The following is a 16,751-nucleotide window of genomic DNA, read 5'->3' as shown; positions in this document are numbered from 1 at the left end:
CACCCGCGCGCTGCACGTCAGCCGTCCGCCTCGATTGGCCGGACCCCGCGTAAGCACCGCGCGAGGCGACCCGCGAGCGCACGGCGATTGGCCGCGGCCCTGAAGGGCCGTCCTATATAAAGGCGGCGGGAGGGGCAGCCCCGTAGTCTTCGGGTGCTGGTTGTCGGGGCTAGAGCTGTGCGCCGCTCTCCGGCCGCTGCGGGAACATGGCGACGCTGAAGGCCGTCTGCGTGATGAAGGGGGAAGGCCCTGTGCAGGGCATCATCCATTTCCAGCAGCAGGCAAGGGCCGGCGCGACCCCGTCGCTCTGCATTTCCTCCCTCTGCCTCGGGTGCCCGCCCGGCCGCGGTGCTGAGTCATTGTGCGGGGCGGGCGGCGCGGTTCTCCCTCCCCCTCCTCCTCTCCGGTGGCTGCGGAGGCTGGTCCTAGGCCGCGGCCGCGGTGGCGGGAGGGGCCGGGGCTGTTGCCCTTGCGCCCCGGGTTGCCGTACCCTGTGTCGCCCTGAGTGTCCCAGCGCAGCGCCGAGAGGGGGTGGGAGAGCACTGGTGGCGCCGGTAGCGAGCGTGTGCCCTCTGCCCTGCTCGGGGTTGTTCAGCTGAGCTCAGCGCTGGACCCTCAGGCTTCCTGCGGAGCTTGTTTAGTGCTGTCAGAGTAGAGCTTAAGGGAGCTTTAATTGCTAAATGGCCCAGAGCCTTTTTGAGCACTCAGTCATTATACTCAATAAATAAGTTGGGGTTGTGTACAGGCAGTACTCTTATCTGTAGAGGAGGAATGACTTTATGGTTACTTGTACTTCCAAGTGGAAGTACATGATTGTTCTCAAAAGCAAGGAATCTGTAAAGGGCATTCCTTCTGCTTACTGATACATAAAGAGTATATTTTAGGTGGCTAAATAAATGCAAACATTCAGTGAAATACTGTATTGGGATATAGAATCAATTAAGGTGGTTATTGATGCCTTTGTAACTGAACTTGCAGTGGAGCCTCTAAGGCTTTGTGTTGGCTATAAAGCTTCATTTTATCCAAGGTCATTTAGTTTTCTAGTATTTTGCTGATAACAAACTCTTTCCATTAAAGGGTAGCGGACCAGTAAAAGTTACTGGAAGAATCTGTGGCTTGATTGATGGAGAACATGGCTTCCATGTCCATGAATTTGGTGACAATACAAATGGTAAGATGTCTATCCAAGCATTTGAGTTACAGTTGTAATGTCATTGCTCAGCTTTAGAGAGCTTCTTTTAGTGTTGCAGCTGCAACTAGTGTAAGACTTGGGTCTTATGACTGCAAATCTGTGTTAAGAAATGATAACATTTCCTAAGGAATTGCCTCCCATTTAATACTTTGAACATGTTTAGGCTGGTGTTTGAGGTCTGATGTATCAAGCACTAACCTAAATACTTTAATAGCCTAGTGTCAAGACATAAAAAAGCTTTGATCTGAGCCAGAGTGTTCTAGAATAAGTAATCTTACTTTATTGAACTTTTATGTAAGTCTGTAGTAGGTTACTTGCTTCCAGAGGGTTAGTAGAACATCCTCTCCTAGACAGGAGAGTAGCTATTTCATCATCAGTGACTTTACTTCCTCTGCCTATAAGAGGGCTACCTTGGTGTATTGTGTAGGCAACAGATTTAAACTGGCTACTGGGAAAAAAAAATCTCTTGATGGCTGTGTTCTCTTTCAGGGTGTACCAGTGCAGGTCCTCACTTCAATCCTGAAGGCAAGCAGCATGGTGGACCAAATGATGCAGAAAGGTGAGTTTAATGTTCCTGGCCTCCTGCTGGACCTCTTGCTACTTCATGCAGTGGCCATCTAAGTGCTACTTTGTGCTTGGGAGGCCGCTTCATGAATAATTGTAGGCCAATACCACAATAAAACTGTTAATTCCTGTGGGACTTCCAGGGTCACTTGAAAAAGGCTGTCATAACCGTACAGCAATTTGTTAGACACCTTGGCTCCAAGAGTGTGGGTAAAATGTAGTCTTTGGGACATAGTCTTGGTTTTATCATAGCTTAGGGAGAAGGGGAAATAAAGGCAAGGCTCTTAGTGAGTGAAGGGTCCTCAGGGTATGAGTTGGGGGAGTTCATGTGTTAAAGCCTTACTTGGACGGTGGTGGTTTGCATCTGTTTCAAAGCCAGGTTTTGACAATAGGAGCCTTAAACTCTCAGTTGTTGTGCTGTATGCAGGCTTGTCATGTGGCAGATCAGGATCATCAGTGGAAGGTGCTGAGGCTTTAGGGGGGGCTGCAAGATGAATACAAAGCTGTGTGTGCCCAGGCATGGTGGCTTTTTATTGGGTGTGCTGGACTGTTTTTATCCTGTTAGCTTAGGTACTGTGCTGCCTACAGTATGTACTCTTCAGGGGCTGTGTGTCAGTATGGGGTCTGACGCTTATGCTGAGCATCACTTCCTCAGTGGGAGCTGAGACCTAGTTCTTCCTCTGGAACCAGTTTTCAGAGTCCAGTTGCCTTCAGGGAACCCTTGGCTGTTTGAGACCTGATGTCTGAACAATTGGTTTAAATGGTATGTTGACTGGGTTTGGGGACTGGAAGGGGGCTGCACAAGAGCAGAAGTGTGGCAGTGAGTGGAGCTAGGAGCAAGTGTAAAAGATAAGCTGGACTAGCATTGTACTAGCTTGGCATTGGGACTGGCCTTTGAATGTTCACATTTATGTCCATAACCACACCTTCTGTGACTGATAAAATCATACCCAAGTGATTGGTTGCATGCCAGATCAAGCAGGCTGGCTGCTAGCCAGCAGGCTGGATGACAGAGCAGCATGAAATGGTGTGCTCATGGGCTTCACTGGCAGCCACCTTCTCCAGTGCTAAAGGTCAAAATGGCATGAACATCATGGCTTCTGCTGGTTCTGCTTTGTCAAATCCTGCTTCTGGTGTAACCTGTCTGCTCAGGCAGCTCTAGGCTGGGGAATTCCTTAGGAGGGTGTAAGAACTAGATCATGCTTTTGTCTGTGTAGAGTTGAAACAATTGGACTGAAGCTTAAATCAAGCAAATTCCTAAAGGGAAAACTACCCTTGGCCTGATTTTACAGGACTTGGTTAAAGTATGAAAGCGGTGCTATGCTGTTGAAGAAGCTGATCAATGTTCAGCAAGCTGAGCATGCATGGAGAGTTTTAGAAACAAGTTGGTATTCAGGGGTCTGAATCTGGATAGATGGGTCTTGCAGAACATCATCAACTTGTCTTTTGAGTGAATGGTTTATTTGGGGCAGATGTGTGGGAAACAAGACACTGGAATGTCCAGAAGTTCAGTGAGGCTTAATTCTTAAGGGAAGTCCTAGTGGAAATCTAGCTCTGATTAAAAACTGTGTGGTAGACTAATCGTATTTAAATGTAGAGCCTGCAGCTGCTCGTGGAATAGCTGATTTGTGATAGGCATTAAAAGCTCTTAATAATGGCAGTGTTTGCACCAAACCTTGATGTGCAGGAAATGTTATTTCACCTAATTTGAGAGAGAGATGCCATCAGCATGGAGGAATTCTTGTCTATAAGAGTTGTGCACTGTTGGCTTGGCTTGTTAGAGAGTGATGGCATTCCTTTCCCCAAAGTTGGTTATTTTTCCAGTTTCAAGTTCTGCCTCGGACTGAATTTTAATCATTGCTTGAAGTGAAGGAGTTAAAATAGTGGAAGTGGTCAGGATTGACTGGTGGTGGTAAATGAGGACATATGTTCTCTTTAAGATAAGTTGGAGGAGTACTTGAGTGCAGTAACTATGAGTATTGTGTTGTCCAGGCCATCACATAGAAGGGCTTTCAATTCAACCCATTGTTCTGTGACTTTCTCTACATGTTTGTGTAGGCATGTGGGAGACCTTGGCAATGTGACTGCTAAAGGAGGAGTGGCAGATGTGGACATAGAAGATTCCGTCATTTCTCTTAGCGGACCACACTGCATCATTGGACGTACCATGGTGGTAAGTGTCTTGGTACCTACTTGGATGCTTTAAGGAATTTTACAGAAGTCTTGACAGCGAGTGGAGACTTCTTGATGCTGGAGGCCAGTCCCTGGTGCGTGTTACAGGACTTGTAGTGCAAGATTTCTAATGTGGGGGGAGTTCTTTGAAGCCCTGCCTGAAAGTCCTCTTTGTATTAGTATGGCACTTCACTGCAGTGAGATCTTAACTTTCTGACTGCCCTCTGAAGGTGTTCCTCTCCATTTAATGTTGCTTCTTCCCGCTGTGAGTGACTGAAGTAACCTGATTTGAGGAAGGAGCTGGCAGCCTGGCACAAACGCTGTCACTGAAAAGCATGGCAGTGGGCACTTTGGGGCACTGCTCACTAGTACTGCTCTGGTGTGACTTGTGCCATGGTGTCCCTGGGAAGGAGGGAGGTAGAGGTGGAGTGGGCTTGGCCACCCATGAGCATTGTCAGTCTTGTTTCCCTTGGGACTCCAGGCTGTGCTGGCATCATCTGACTGTACACCTGCAGGACACAGGCTTGGACTGATTGCCAAGGAGCAGGGACATGTGTAGGGTGGCACAGCCAAGGCATTGCGCCTGCAGTCAGCCTTGTGTTGTAAGGGTGACCTTGAATGTTAAGTCCAAGCTTGCTCTTGGACTCGTAATGACTTTTGAAACATGGGGGCTTGACTTCCAGTTCAGACAAGTTCAGCTGAAGGCAGTTTAGCTTTCTAGACAAGCCTAGTCTAAGTGTTTAGCATGGGTATCAATTTGGCATTCAGCATTACGTGATTACAGTAGGTCCTCTGTTGTGTAACACACCGTGCTGGTAGCTGGCATTGCTGCTGTCACTGCTGCTACTCATGGGAGTAGTGAAAAATGTTGATGAGTTATGCAATAACATGAATTAAGATATCTTCAATTCTTTTTTTAGGTCCATGAAAAACGCGATGACCTGGGTAGAGGGGGAGATAATGAGAGCAAAATAACTGGAAATGCTGGCCCTCGTTTAGCTTGTGGTGTAATTGGAATAGCAAAGAGCTAAGTATTGTACCTGAAATGCTTAAGATGAGTGATAAATGGGCTGTATTTCATTGCAAATGCTGTACTTGCCCTTTGTTGTGCAAGCAAAACATTTATCACTTAATCTCATTACTACTCTGCATTCTGAGTATCACTTAAACTGGTGAAGGCTGACTTAATTTTGTATGATGTATATTGCAATTAAAGTGACCCTGATGGAATGTCTCTCTAGTCTTCTGCTAAAGCATCTGCTGTAACCATTAAGTATAACTTCACTAACTGGAACTACCATTCTGTGTAATGGAAGATGTATCATAGTGATCACGTCCTGAGCACCAAAGCTTCTGGTACGCAGTGTGATGTGGAGGATTAGCCTTATGAGCGTTGGGAAGACAACTCACCAAAGAGCAGTAGGCACTGCATGTATCAGGGCTTCCTCCTGGCAAAGTTGCAGCATTTGTAGGTTTCAAACTTGTGTAATAAACTTGCTGGGCAAATACACCTTGGTCTTGCTGTCTATAAAAATAAAAAGCAACCACCAAACCCCTCCCTGCTGACTTCCTAACAAAGGAAATGTAGGCCTGGATATCATAATGTCAGTAGTTAATTTGCTAGATGCTGACAGCATCCAACAAGTTGCTTCCAGCCAGTAGCCCTGAACAGCTAAGACCTGAGCTCATCAGTATAGTTTTTTTTTTTTGCTTGTGTTGTCATGTGTTTTCCTGTGACAGATTCCCATGTTCTGTGGTAACAATCCAACCCCCTTGGTATGTTACTGCCAGGGGCTTTGTGTACCTAAGGACAACTGCTGCTTTGCAGATGTACCTTCTTGCTGTAAGATGTCGTGGTGTGTGACACTTGCATGTGAATGCAAAGTGTGTGTGTGGTGGGGAAGCCTTAAGCACATAGAATGGCCTGGCTCCAGCATGTGTCCTTGCGCCTCATCTGGACCTCTGGCTGCGTGGGTTGGGTGGTTGTGGGCTGGTGTGCAGTGGAAGTCTGGGTGCCTTGGTAAAGACGCTGCCTTTCTTCAAGCTATGCAGGAGTGTCTAGTATGGAATAGATCTTTCCTTAAAAATGACATAGCCAGAAGTTACATATTTAATTTCATGAAGCTGTTCAGCAGTGTAATCACTGTGTACTAGTGCCAGCTTTCACTGTTTTCTTGTATGTACTTCTTAAACACAAATTTCCAAGTCTTTTAATAGAGAAATTAATTTTAATGAAGACTTGTATCAACATTCCTTTATCTTGTACATAAGAGATATCCGTGGAAGTAGTTGGTTGTAGTTCCAGACACCCCGATTGCAGTGTAGCATGTTACAGATGGAATGGCTTTTGGTAGTATAGCAAGAACACTGTAAAAACACTCCAAACTCACATTGCAGGTGGCAAGCAATTGTGTGTACAGTCTCTACCCACCTGTACCTCTTCCAGTGGATTAATCTAGGCTCTGATTTAGCTGCTGCAGCAGAGTTCAGATAGCGACTGCAACTTTCAGCTCCCTCCTTGAGCATCGGGGGACACTGAACACACACAAATACCACCATCACCTCTTTGCTTTTCAGAAGTTCAGAGGACAGTTAGGCTGTCTGCCCTTTCCGTAAGGGGGGAAAACCAGCAAGTACCTGGTAGGTGGAGCTGTAGTGGAATGAGCGCTCCCAGCTGTTCTTGGTGCTCTGAAAGCCTGGCGTATGAAGATCTTGACTTTCAAACCTGTTCTCTCTCGATGGGTTAATGGTTTGATAGCATACTAGCCTCTAAGTCAATGCTGTATTGAAGGATGTGTAATACTTGGTTTATGTACAAACAAATCACTGTATCGGGCAGGCACAGGCTCCATAACCAAGGTATTAATTGCTCTTGTCACTGTAGTCTCTTTATCAGCAGTGGATGCCTACACTGAGCTAATTAATCTTTCAGTAAGAATTTCTGGTTTATTTGAAAGCCAGAAACTTGGTAGTTGTTAGAAGGGTAGGATACGGTTACACAGGTGATGCTGTAAAGATGATGCATCCCCAGTATGTTTATTATACAATTACTGCTTTGGAAGGATGTAAGAAACTGTTCTGCAAAGGATGTCCGAGGTTTTCCTAGGCTTGGATTTCAATTTCCTAGAAAGGGAAATGGAGAGAACGTGAGGTGGCATTTGTGTGAACAGATAAGCCTTCTGTCTCTTTCATTCTTGTCTTCAAATCCTTTAATAAAGTGTATTCATTAAAAAAAATCCTACCTCCTTACAGAATTACGGCATTTTTTTTACTAAGACAAGTCTTAAACATAAGACGTAAATCTCTGGCTTTGTATGAAAAAAGTTAGTTCCGCTGGCCCAGCATGAAACAAACATTAAGGACACAAGTTTTAACACATGGAAGCTGAGTTCACTACAAGTATGTAAACAGATTTTTTTTTTCTCTCTTTATTCTGCTATTGCAAGAACATAAAAATATATGTCCTCTCCCCCAGTCCGTAACTCCACATTTGCTTCCCTCCCCCGCATAAAACCCCTCTGCTGCAGAGCAGCTACGAAAAAGTACTGATGTAAGAAAGCAGCTGCCCTTCACTTAGGCGGGAAAAAACCTCCAACTTTAAAAGTAGAACACACCTCTATCAAGGAAAAAAAAAAAAATTAAATACGCACAGGATTCATACAATTTTCCCGCTATGCTTCAGAGTTTAACAAGCTTCAACTGAAGGCCTGGCGCTACCTGAGCCCGGTGGCCTGTGCGTGGCCGATGGGTGAGCAAGCCCCTTTCGGGGCAGAGGGGGCCAGGGATCCAGCTGCTCAGCCCAGCCCAGCCCAGCCCGGCGTCTCTCAAGAGCCTTTTGCACCCAAAAGGGCCAACCACAAAGATCCTGTATTCGCCCTCTTAAAATTACTGAAGCGATGCGGAGAGAACTTACACAAATAGGAGAAAACTTGCGCCCTCTGTCCATCAGGCCGATGGGGACATCGTTGGGGGGGGTGGGGTGGGGTGGAAAATTTAAACCTACCTCTTGCGGGATTACAGGAGGTAGACATCGATAACACAGACAAACGGCAGCAGCCCGGACTTGGGTGAATGAAGAGGCAGCATTTCAAAATCCTCGCGCGCCCTCCCGCCTCCCTTCCTTTTCCCAGCCCCCTTTAAAAAAAATAGGTTAGCATTTTATATCGTGTTTTGGTGTCTTTGATTTCTCTTTCACCCCACTTTCCAAAAAAAAAAAAAAAAAAGCATCAATGAATAACAAGTACAAAAGCTGCTGAACTGGTGCACTTCCGAGCCCACCACACACAGTCATAACATTACAAGCAGAGCAGACCAAGTATGTCTGAAGGTGTCCACTTTTTTTTTTAAAAAAAAGGCGAATTAGGGCAACATTTACCACAGAACCAGTTGCGGGGGGGGGGGGAGAAAACAAAAAGAAAAAAAAAAGAACTGATTGCATTGCAAACACTAAACAGTTAACTCTTCAATTAACATTTTAAAACCTCTAACTTTTACCTAGTATGGTCAAGTAATCATTAAAATGCAGCAATCTAAAAATCAAGATGACTATTACAAATAAAAATTTGCTTCTGTGAATAGCTACACAAACAGATGTCTTTCTTTTAACAAATATAAACAGAACAGTCTAATTTAGACTCCAATACAGCATTAACAGTTCAAACTTTAAGATGTTGAACACTCCTTTTTCCACTTCAGTGCAGTGTAGGAAGAATAGCACACGTTAAAGTTTGTTACGAAAATAGAGTTTATTAAAAACACATCCCTATTGTTTTGAGGAGCTTTCACCGTAACCTTTTCTTAAATTAAAAAAAAAATAGAAAGCACTTCTACTTCTGATTTGTAAACTTTTTAAAGTCAAAACTTTAAAAAAGTTACAGCAAAAATGGGTAATATTTTAATCATATCTTCAGTATCTCCTGTTATGTTGTTGCTATTTTAAATAGAAGGGAAGCAATCAAATTGCTTACAATTCCCCACCGACTACTGAGGGGCTGTGATATAAGCAGAAGCAAATATAATACAGCAGACTGTACAACTCTAAAGCTCTACACTCCGACAAATGTCACTGGCGTCTCCCGGCAACTTCCAGTCTCTAGCGAGGAGCCTCCGCCACTGAGCCCATCTCCTTTTCCGCCTGTTCCACAGATGAGGTAGCCTCGGATGGTAACTCTTCCACAGGTTTCACACCTGTTGGTTCAGACTCTCCGGCAGGAAGGTCTGAAACAATGTCTGCGTCCTCCATTTTGCCGCTGTGCGATTCATGGTTTTTGTCGCCATCTGCCCTGTCTGTCAGCTCCGCTTTTTCCTTGCCTCGGTTTTCTTCCTTGTCCCTACGAGACTCCCTGTCTCGCGAATCTCTCTCTCGGTCTCGATGGCCACTGGACCGCCTGTTTCTGTCCTCCAAGTCTCTGTGTCGGTCACGCTCGGGGCTTCTTCGTCCCCAGTCTCGCCTGTCACGATTACTGAGTCGTTCGTGATCTCTGTCGTCGTTGCGGTTACCGTAGCGCTCGCGATCATTTTCTACCCGATTTCCGAAAGATCTCCTTCCGTACCTTTCCTGGTCTCTGTTAGGCGTGAACGTCTGCCTGTCGTTCCTGTTAAACTGCCTCCCATCTCTGTTATCCTCAGGTCCGCCCGGCCCCCCGCTTCCCGGCATCCCCCCGGGTCTCACAAAGTGACCCGGCGGTGGGAAGGGGGTTTTCATTCCGTGGGGGGGAGGCATCCCAAAGCCCCCCGGTCCCGGCGGGGGCCCTCTGTGCATCATGTGGGGAGGCATGTGTCGCGGTGGCATCAGGGGAAAGCGCTGCAGGGGAGGGGGCGGCATTCCCGGCGGTCGCTGGAGCGGTATCAAACCAGGCCGGGCACCCAAGAGGCCGGTGGATGGAGTCTGCAAACCAACAACGGGGGCTGGCGGCGGGGGCGCAACTCCTTGAGTGCCTGAAACAAACAAACACACACGTACAGAGTAAAATCAGAGGCTGGCAGGAGGGGAAAAAAAAAAGAGCAAAGCATTTTCATAATTTGAAAAACATATGCCAAAATAATCTCGTGAAGGGAGTAACCCCAAAATCGTGAGGGCGGGGGTGGGGGGTGCAGAGAGCAGCCCGCAAAGCTTCCCGTGCTGGTTTAGACTCTGAAGAGAGCACCGTCTTTAAACAGGAGTTTGTGATGTGCTAAGAGTAATTAATATTCAAATAGCAGTAACTAATCACTTATCCTAAAGGCTTCCTTTTTGTGCAGAAGCCGTTGCCATTTTGCAGGTCAGAGCTCTTCCTGATCAGTGCCCTGCTGACGAAACACCTTCCTCACAGGTTATGCTTTCCAGGCTTCCTAATTAAAGACACCTCCCCTCCTTTAATTAGCTTTAAAACCTTTTTGCTGTATTACAAACATCTGCGAAACTGTATCTGGCTAAAAGCCTTAAGGTTCGAACAGGTCACCACCGAGATTTTCAAGGTGCAGAAGAGGTGTCAGATGCAGTGAGCTGCGACGGGAGAGGTACGGTCAGAAGAGGGTTGGGGTAGGAGCAGGAAATCACAGAGGGTTCAATTTACCATTCCAGAGAAAAGGGATACGTCAAAGTTTAATTTTAGTACAGTAAACCTTGCCATGTAAGCTAAAAGGGAATGCAAGAGGTGATTTCTGGACTATTTTTTTTAAAACACAATTTTCCATCCTTTATAGCACGTAGCCAACACCAACTATTTCCCATTTGAAGTTCTGGACTCTTGTTGTTAGCGTGGTCTTTGTAAGAGGAAAAAAAAATGGGACTCTCAAAACATACCGTTCGAGAAAGCTCAGCCCAAAGCTTGTTGACATCAACACCATAAGCCAAAACGAAGGATTACCGAGCTCCAGATGAGGACTTCACAGCAATAAGCCCGTGCCCCCTTATCTCACGTGCCTCCTTTTGTTTGAGCTAGTAACGCCATTGTCCCCTGTTCTCTGTAGCCTTTCTGCGGGATCTATCTGCTCTTTCTGCTCATTGGCAGTTATTTACTTGAAAATAAGCTCCGTATCTGAGAAAGCAGGTGTTGTTTTGGAAACTCCCAAACTGAAATTTAAAGGCATCAAGAGTTGCCAGCAGAACAAGCACGAATCTCTCCTAATCCATCTTGCGCTCCTTTATACGTTTGTTGAGACTATAAATAATGTTTTATTTCCACATATATTAATAAAAAATTAAGGTTAAGAATGCATGTTACATAAAATTTTGTTACTCCTGCTCTGGGTAAAACTAGAAGTGAAATAGCTATGTAAATTAATACCAGAATTAAATACCTGGCAGCGTCATCAGTGAAAACTGCACTTTGATTTCAGCTTAACGACCACGGTGGAGCAGACATCCCAAATAACCTTCCACTCAGCTATCGGACTTTCCCTCTTCCTCCATCTGCTTTATTTAGCATTTCTATCCCAAACGTGCCTGAGCCTTCCGAAGAACATACGTGTTGCCCTTTCATCACACCACTTCTTTTGCTCAAGAACATCTCTAACAGAGACCCTTCATATCTGAGTGCTCTTTATGTTCATATTAGAAGGAAATCATAGTTTGCCCATCGGGAGAACTCGGGTAACAAAGACGTGAATATTCTTCTGGTCCATGGTATCGCCTTACCTTCCCCTCCAAGCAGTCACTTTTAAGACACGGCCTGATAGGTCACACTCTTTGAAAGAAATGTTCCAGCAGCAATAGCATATTTTTTCTGGTTTGGTTCCCCCCCCCCAACTTTTTAACTTGAAAATGCACCGCACTCCCCCTCCTCCTCTTCATAACCAGGACTGTAAATCATCTAGTTTAAACTCCTCCCGTGCCTCAGTACTACACATCTGACGAGGCAGACATAAGGCTAATGATGTCTTCCAAGAACGTTATTCTGATGAATTCTGAGGTCTGGGGATATTTTTGTTGATAAGTCAAGTCTTCCACAGAAGATTAAAAATAAGGCAGAAAAGAATAACTGAGCTGAAGGGGCTAAGCACATGCTTCTGCTCTATCGTAGCAGAGTAGATGTGGGTTACAACAGCATGAACATGAGGCAAGTGTGAAAAGTTCCTTTAAATTTAACAAGTACGGGTAATCTAATTTCTCAGCCTTACTACTACACAAAATACAGCACAGAGGCAGCGTAACAGTATCTGAAACTTATTTTGTTCTGGACTGCATCCGCAGGGCAGCTGAACATTTTTTAATCAGCTCACTCAAAATTTGAGGCTGAAGCACACTGTAGAAAGAACTATTAGGGTTTCCTCGCTGTGCTGATAAACCAGAAGATTAAAGAAACTAAAAATTTCATCTGAAAAAGCTGTCCAGAAACACATCCAAGTTCACTGAAAATGCTCAGTAAAATTAGCCACTCAGATTGCACGTGCAACGTCCAGGAAAATTTAAAGCCCTTTGTTGTCTTATATAGGGAAAGACAGTATGTAAAATTTAAATAGTTTGTCAAACACGAAGCACCAGAGCTCCTAGGGAAGCAGTAGTGATTTAATGACCATCTCATACCTGTGCAGACGAGTGATAGAATTGATCTGCCCCAGCCTGTATTTTACTCATTTGTTCATCACTGTGAACCTTTTTGTAGCAGCTAACCTTGTCTGCTTGCTTACGGGTATGAAATACAACCATCCCTTTCACCAGCTGCATCACTTGGCTAAGACATGGCTTTTATTACAAGACATGGCTTTTAATACTGGAGACAGAATCCTCAGACCTTACACCTAAACGTGTTATTCTGTTCAAATGCGTAAAAGTATAGATTGCTTTCACAACTTGTCTTTATTTGCAACTTTTACCAGTGACGCATAGTGAAAGGTCCTCAGAACTTGCGAAGAGTCTTTACTATGAAGAACGCAGAGGCGAGTGCACTAGGAAAACCCATCGCCAACCATGAGCGTTGATCCAGAGGTGCAACAACAATCACAGTGTCAAAAGCTTCATAATTTCACTTTACTCATTCAGACATAGGCCAAAATGCTATAGCTGCCCTGAAGAAGTGTCTTCTATCCAGAGAGGTCACAGGAGTCATCCTTACTCTTTCCATAAATTAGGTAAAAAGCTAGATTTCTGTGGCACTGTAATTCCATTTCTGATTATCTTCTCTTCTGGCTGGACAAAGCCCATGTTCCCTTGTGGTAGTTACCAGTGTTACAAATGCTAACTTAACTGAGAAGCACAGAATCTGATTTTAGTTTTTAACTTAACTCTGCTCGATAAGTGATTAGAGTGTCTCTTATGATCCGTTAAATTACTTCTCAGCTGTGCTGTTACAAGAAAGCAAGCGGAGGAACGGTGTTTTCTGTATCGAACAGAGCGATTCTGCTTCAAATACACCTCCTTTGCAAATCCGATGGAATATGAGAACAAGAACTCAAAAGCTTACTATTCCAGCAGAACGGGCTGAAGGTTTACACTTTGAGTGTGTTGTTGATGTTCTGCAACATTTAGCATGTCACATTAATTCTCCTATCATTCTCCAGTGGGGAATGTTGCATCTTAACACTAGAACATTAAATACTACCAAGAAATTCTTCAAAGAGGGACAATATTGTAAGTCTCGTGCCTTTTTCTGGAGTTTGATAAAGAATCCTTTAGACCAGGCCAAGACTGTAAAGAAAGAAGCCTAAACTTAAGTGCCTAAATATCGATTCACAACTTAAATAACTTGCCATAAATACCAACATTTTTCAGGCTAGTAAATGCCCATCACAGAAGCCGGTGGGAGTTTGCTCCTATTTGTGTAAGATGCTTAAACAAGGATGTAAGAGTCAAACTATGTTATGTGTACAGTGTTGGTTACTGGTACTAAGACTTCTAAAATTTCTGCTTTATAAAACATAAACACTTGACTGATGCAGGTTAGGGGAATCATCAAGGCAAAACTGAACTCCAGGAACGATGCTTAAGAGTTCATGTTCCCTTACCTCTGAATTCTTATTTGGTGGTATTAAGAAAGCAACAGTCATATATGTAATTAGCAAATATGCAGTGTTTGTTACACTTTTAAAATGGGCTATCAAAAGAAATTTGGAAATGTATTAGGTTTATCACCGTTCATATCCTGTGCTAATAAAAAGCTCGTCCTTCCTGTGAAGGAAGTATCCACGGTATAATATAGTAATACTCCGATGAGCACAGAAAATATTGTAGTCTGTCTTTTATAATTTAATGAAGATTGCAGAAAGACCATGTAGTTACTTAGGAACAAACCAGCAAGGGAGAAAAGAATAGTAATTCAGCATGCATTAACAGGAAGCGAATACCAAGCTCAAGGAGAACTACAGTATAATTAATCTTTGGTAATACGCAATTATCATTGTAGGAATTTTGGTAAAAAGAGCACTAGACCAGAACCTACAAACTGCAATATGGTGTATTTAATCAAGATAATAGATCACAGAATCTGAATATTTGAAACACAGCATCTGCAACAGCAGTTTATTACTGGTCCAAATTACAGCATTTGCTGAACACTAAGAACAAGTTGGCAAATCAAAAATGATTTAAAAGCCTGTCACTTTCTGCAATATGCACATGTAAAAAGAGTCTAAAAATCTGCTTTGCAGATCATTTAAAAAATTACATATGAGCACACACTCACAAAACCAGTTACAGTCTGGATAATCTTGTTCAAATTAAGAACAAGAAGCCATAACAGCAGCGAATATAATCAAGGATACAACTAAATCAGAACAACCTGAGGGTGGTTTTTAGAAATAAGCACAAAAAAAATTCAGACAACATGTTCATGAGGGATCACTCCTCTGAAGCACAAACACGTCTTTGTTGGAAGTGATGAAAGAATTACATTTTAGGAACGAATGAAATTAGTGGAGATGAAACAGAATGTAACTTACATTACTAAGAAAGCATATGAAATCTTACAATAATCAATTTAGAATTACCATATAAAACCTGAACAGATAGATAGATAGATAGATAAACTTCATTTTGAAGTTACAAAAATTAGAAAAGAGCTCCTGCGTTTGTACAGATTACATAAGGCGTTCTCAAGCAAGGTTACGTTTAGATCTCTAAGACAGTCTCTTCAGGGCAATCTTCATTCCTTGAATTCAGCCTGCTGAAGTAAATTCTTCTATCCTGCCCAAATATCCGAAGAACACTTCTTCATTCTTCATTACACTACTCAAGCCCCTTCACCCCTATTTCCCCAAGCAGAGTCCTCATGACATACTTCATGATGCTGTCAAACAAATCTTTCTTCCACCTTCTTATCTCAGCTTGGAGAGCCACATCATGGGAATGTTTAACGAGCAGTTTGAGGACTTCGTGAGAAACCAGTCGCACGATCAGTCATCTATTCAAATTGCTAAACCATACGCTTGTGAACATGAGGTCCTTTAGTCTGAAGCATTTGATTTCCTCTGTCTGCACTTTCCCGTAGCTAACTGAGGGCGATGCTGAACTTACTCATTTACTTTGTCCAGCTCATTTGCCTCTGGCCTGTACAAGACTGCAGGCCAGATAGCAAGGCTACATGTAAATTGTCAAGCCTGCAAGTACCTCTGGGCTCCGAGACCGGGATGCATATGTAGATTGCACCTCATGTCCGCACACATGGGGAAACCCTGGCACGCTCCATTTCCCCTGCTTTGATTTCCCTAGGAGTGAAACCTGACACACGGAATGAAAAGGAAGGAATGACGATGCAGCCTGGCCAGCTCTTGAACTCAGAGGATGGGGAGGGCAAGACTTCAAGGGACACTCCTTTGCTACCTAGATCAGCACAAGTGGTAGAAAACATCACCTCTTTTCATGTTTTTCTTCCAGCCTAAGGAGAGGCCAGATCTGGACTCTCACATGCAGAGCTCAGGTCAATTGGTAAGTGCATCAAAGTGGTCTGACAGCTTCATTTGTGTTAACTTACTGAAAAGTTTTAAAAGCAAAGACAACTGACAATAATCTTTTCTCTTTAATCATGTGAAACAATATCATGGGTTTCTTCGAGTTGTCTTGTATCTTTTATCAGATTGTGAACAGTCCCCTTTAACTCCGAAATGTCAGGATGGAAGGATTTTACGTAACTCCTTGATTATAAATACCTTCTTCTTGAAATAAGACACTCATCAACATAAATATTACTTAAGTAAACACAAAGATCTTAAGCTATTATTACTTCAGGACTACTCTGTAAGCTCACACATGCAATCTTATAAAAAGAAAAAGACCTGTCCTATCCCCTTGCTGATGAGACTGAACGTTGACAGAAGTCACTCTGACCTCAACTATTCAGTAAACAAGTTAATAAAAACAAAGGCAAGTTCTTCTTCTTCAGATTTATCAAATTCAGCTTCCTTGAAGTTGTAAGAATAGAAAAAGCTACCATCCAAGTAACTAATATGGGTATATAATCCACTTCACTCCAAAATTAATTTTGTAAAACCTTTTTCTTATGTGTATAGTGATACAGCAAACTTCAGAATAACTTAATACATTCCAAAGGCTTGGAAGAAAAAGTTCAAGTTTTGCTGTACAAAACGTAGTACCATGAAATTAAAAAATCTGGTAATACAGTATTACAATTACAAAAAGTATAACTTCATCACTAACATGTGAATGTCTTAAATGTATAATCCGATAATCCTTATGACTACAAAATTCTCTTAATCCATGGTGTCACCACAGAATTTTTTTTGAGCTTTTCTCTGTTTGCTGAGCGTGCAAGATACTCTAGGATAACTAGCTGCTGGTTTTACATATCTGCTTTGACAGATTTTAAGAAGCAGACTGATTTTCAGAGAAACAGCTTCTCATTTTTTGAAAAATGCTTTTTAAAAGTGTTTTATTTTGAATTTCCAACAT

At 43.3% G+C, this 16,751-nt stretch overlaps 2 protein-coding genes across 5 annotated transcripts in view; one reads left to right on the top strand and one right to left on the bottom strand.

The window, feature by feature from the left end:
• The first annotated feature begins 122 nt into the window (after nucleotides 1-122).
• Nucleotides 123-5,438, top strand: SOD1 (superoxide dismutase 1). Its single transcript, XM_054188097.1, has 5 exons — nucleotides 123-281; nucleotides 1,078-1,171; nucleotides 1,682-1,751; nucleotides 3,815-3,929; nucleotides 4,849-5,438. Exons 1-5 carry the CDS (start codon nucleotides 207-209, stop codon nucleotides 4,957-4,959), a joined length of 465 nt encoding a protein of 154 aa, XP_054044072.1. The 5' UTR covers nucleotides 123-206; the 3' UTR covers nucleotides 4,960-5,438.
• A 3,216-nt stretch (nucleotides 5,439-8,654) lies between these two features.
• Nucleotides 8,655-16,751, bottom strand: part of SCAF4 (SR-related CTD associated factor 4) — a 45,672-nt gene continuing 37,575 nt past the window's right edge. For 3 of the 4 annotated variants that reach the window (XM_054188092.1, XM_054188093.1, XM_054188095.1), the window contains one exon: nucleotides 8,655-9,865. In XM_054188092.1, coding sequence (XP_054044067.1) covers nucleotides 9,021-9,865 — 845 coding nt within the window. In that variant the 3' untranslated portion in view covers nucleotides 8,655-9,020. Of the gene's footprint in view, nucleotides 9,866-11,713; nucleotides 15,666-16,751 lie in introns of those variants that run through there. The other variant, XM_054188096.1, reaches the window with a different exon arrangement.

Source organism: Rissa tridactyla, chromosome 1 (genome assembly GCF_028500815.1).
Source record: "Rissa tridactyla isolate bRisTri1 chromosome 1, bRisTri1.patW.cur.20221130, whole genome shotgun sequence".
NCBI lineage: Eukaryota > Metazoa > Chordata > Aves > Charadriiformes > Laridae > Rissa > Rissa tridactyla.
The sequence above is the reverse complement of the archived record's forward strand: the minus strand, read 5'-3'. Positions and strand labels throughout refer to the sequence as shown.

Bases quoted from the DNA above. Each gene is read 5' to 3' on its own strand.
- SOD1 (XM_054188097.1), top strand. From the start codon at position 207: ATGGCGACGCTGAAGGCCGTCTGCGTGATGAAGGGGGAAGGCCCTGTG. The intron at 1,172-1,681 runs GTAAGATGTCTA...GTTCTCTTTCAG, and splicing joins ATTTGGTGACAATACAAATG to GGTGTACCAGTGCAGGTCCT. The intron at 1,752-3,814 runs GTGAGTTTAATG...ATGTTTGTGTAG, and splicing joins GGACCAAATGATGCAGAAAG to GCATGTGGGAGACCTTGGCA.